This window comes from Mus caroli, chromosome 7 (genome assembly GCF_900094665.2).
Source record: "Mus caroli chromosome 7, CAROLI_EIJ_v1.1, whole genome shotgun sequence".
Taxonomy (NCBI): Eukaryota; Metazoa; Chordata; class Mammalia; order Rodentia; family Muridae; genus Mus; species Mus caroli.
Genome location: NC_034576.1, coordinates 28,035,067 through 28,037,694, shown reverse-complemented (window position 1 = coordinate 28,037,694; position 2,628 = coordinate 28,035,067). Strand labels below are relative to the sequence as shown.

The 2,628-nt window shown below is 49.4% G+C and overlaps 1 protein-coding gene across 1 annotated transcript in view; it reads right to left on the bottom strand.

Annotated features, from left to right (window-relative positions):
• Ech1 (enoyl-CoA hydratase 1) overlaps nt 1-2,213 on the bottom strand; it is a 7,486-nt gene extending 5,273 nt beyond the window's left edge. Inside the window, exons 1-4 of the mRNA XM_021167024.2 lie at nt 2,161-2,213; nt 1,466-1,662; nt 766-970; nt 571-659 (exon numbers count right to left, since the gene is read on the bottom strand). Coding sequence (XP_021022683.2) covers nt 571-659; nt 766-970; nt 1,466-1,662; nt 2,161-2,198 — 529 coding nt within the window. The 5' untranslated portion in view covers nt 2,199-2,213. The remainder of the gene's footprint in view (nt 1-570; nt 660-765; nt 971-1,465; nt 1,663-2,160) is intronic.
• Between the last annotated feature and the right edge of the window lie 415 nt (nt 2,214-2,628).

Here is a 2,628-nt window from a genome sequence, read left to right as displayed (position 1 = left end):
AAAAAAAAAAAAAAAAGATGGCTTAGCAGGAAAAGGTGTTTGAAGGCTTGCAGGCAAGCGGGGCCAGCATCCAGCTGAACTTGATCACGGGGAAGGAGAGAACCAACTCCCAAAAGTCGTCGTCTAACTTTTGCACACGTGTGCATGCACGCGCACACAAAAATAAAAGTAACTTTTTCTTTTTGGTTTTTCTAGACAGGATTCCTCTGTGCAGCCCTGGCTGTCCTAGATCTGGCTCTGTCTTCCAGGATGGCCGTGAACTCCCAGAGACCCACTGGCCTCTGCCACTCCAGTGCTGGGACTAAGGGCACATGCCACCGGCCCAGTATTTTTGTTTCCTTCTAGAAACAAAAGGAGGCCAAAGCACTGAGTCACATTTACAATCCCAGCATCAACATTTAGGAAGCTGAGGCAGGAGGATTACTTCAACTTCTAGAGTAGCCTAGTCTAAATAGAGAGTTCCAGGCCAGCCAGGGGAGGGGGGAAAAAAAAAGATGGCAAAATCAGCAAAGAGAAGTACTAGCATGGCTGCCCCAGCAGGGGGAGAGGCGCCAGCAGGCAGAGAAGTACCTGATGTGAACATCTTTCCTGCACCGGAGACTACAACAGCCCGGCAGTCCGAATCTTTGGATATCTTTTGGAAGCATTCCACCAACTCCCTGCAGAGGCATAAGAAGTAAAGGGTTATATCTGGAGTGGGGAGCCCCTGTCCCTGCCCACCTCTGCCTCCTCTAGCACATAGGCTTGTGGGCTTGCAGGCCAGACCTCCAGAAAGCCTTGTTCATGGCATTCCTCTTCTCTGGCCGGTTTAGCTGCACGTGGAGAACATGCTTCTGGGCACATGTGACTTGAATAGACTCGTAGTTGTGGTCTGAGACTTCCTCCGGGGCTCTTTTGGAGGCCTCTTGTGCAGAGGAGCTCAGAGATCGAAGGCTGACGTTGAAGTACAGCTGGCTGGTACCTCTCAGCTCTGGGGAGACAAGGAAGAGACTTTGAGAGCCTAGAATGGGGACATTTTAACAGCATATGCTCTTTAGGGGCCCTGGCGTGACCAGACATAACTTTTAAGATTAGGGTATGCAAGCCAGGAAGTGGTTGGGAGCAGTATTTGGAAGGCAGAGGCAGTCCGATCTCAGATCGAGGCCAGCCTGGTCTGCAGAGAGTTCTTGGATAGACAGGCCTACGCAGAGAAATCCTGTCTCGAAAAACCAAAACCAAACCAAAAGACTAGGGTGTTGCTTAGAGTGGTTTCAGTCTGAGACTACGTTAGACCCTTGTTTGTGGAAATGACCCAAGATTGGGGACAAAGAATTCAGGTTGAAAGACAGACCTAAAAAATTATAATTTCATTTTAAATTACAAAAGGACTCCTGAGTTTAAAGCGATCCGGGCAGACTTCCCGTATTATCGCCACTATAACAAGACGACACAAAAACGAGCCTCCACGGATTAAGGGGTAACTCACGCTGCATCAGCAGGCCGCGGAGTTTACTGGAAACTGTCATCATGGTAGCCATCTCTGGAGCTCCGGAGCTGTGCAACTTACTCCCGAAGGAAAACATAGAGGGCGGGCACAAACGTTCGCCATGTTGGTCAAGGGCACCGAAGCCACCGCGGCCACCGCCCTTTAGCAGCGAGGTCCCACCTAGTTCGCCATCTTTACTAAGGGCAAAGGAAAAAAAAAAAAAAAAAAGCACTCCCTCTTGTCTCATGTGTTTGGGACGTTGCTTAAACCTTTGGCCCAGTGGGACGCTGGCCTGAGAAAATATTTCACAGTGCTGCTGGAAAATTGTGTATGAAGTTCATCACAACGCTGTGTTGGAACGAAATGCAGACAACTGAAATAGTCAAGGACAGAATGGCAGCGGTTTGGTTGCTGGGATACCGGCTGGCCAGAATTAAGCAGTTTTTATTCCCTTAGGGCCAGAAGGAGGTACTTAAGAAGTTGGCTCCTGGACCAGGGAAGTTACGGATTCAAGGTTACTGGACATTTAGAAGTGCGTAGGCAGGAGTAAATGGCTCTAACGCCATCCTCCTTTGTTTTGTGGTGCGAGGGGACTGAGGCAACATAGGCAAACATTTAACTCCGAACATATCTCCAGGCTCTTCTCCCTGTTTTATGTAAGGTCTATATAAAACCTGGGCTTGCCTGTGACTTACAAGTATCCTCCTCCTTTTGCCTCCTGAGAAGGGATCATCCTACACCCAGCCCCCAGGCCCCGCAACGTAGACTTCTGAAAAGAACCCAAGGAAGTTCAATGTGGTGCCTCAAACCTTTAATCCTAGCACTCAAGAGACAGGGGCGGGGCGGGGAGGGGGGGAAAGAAGGGAAAAAATCTGGGCAGTGGTGGCGTAAGCCTTTACTCCCAGCACTTGGGAGGCAGAGGCAGATAGGCGGATTTCTGAGTTGGAGGCCAGCCTGGTCTACAAAGTGAGTTCTAGGACAGCCAGAGCTACACAGGGAAACCCTGTCTCGAAAAACCAAAAAGACAGAGACAGAGAGACAGACAGAGAGAGACAGACAGGGGCAGGTGGCAGATCTCTGGGAGTTCAAGACAAGCCTCTTTTTTTTTTTTTTTTTTTTTTTTTTGATTTTTCGAGACAGGGTTTCTCTGTGTAGCCCTGGCT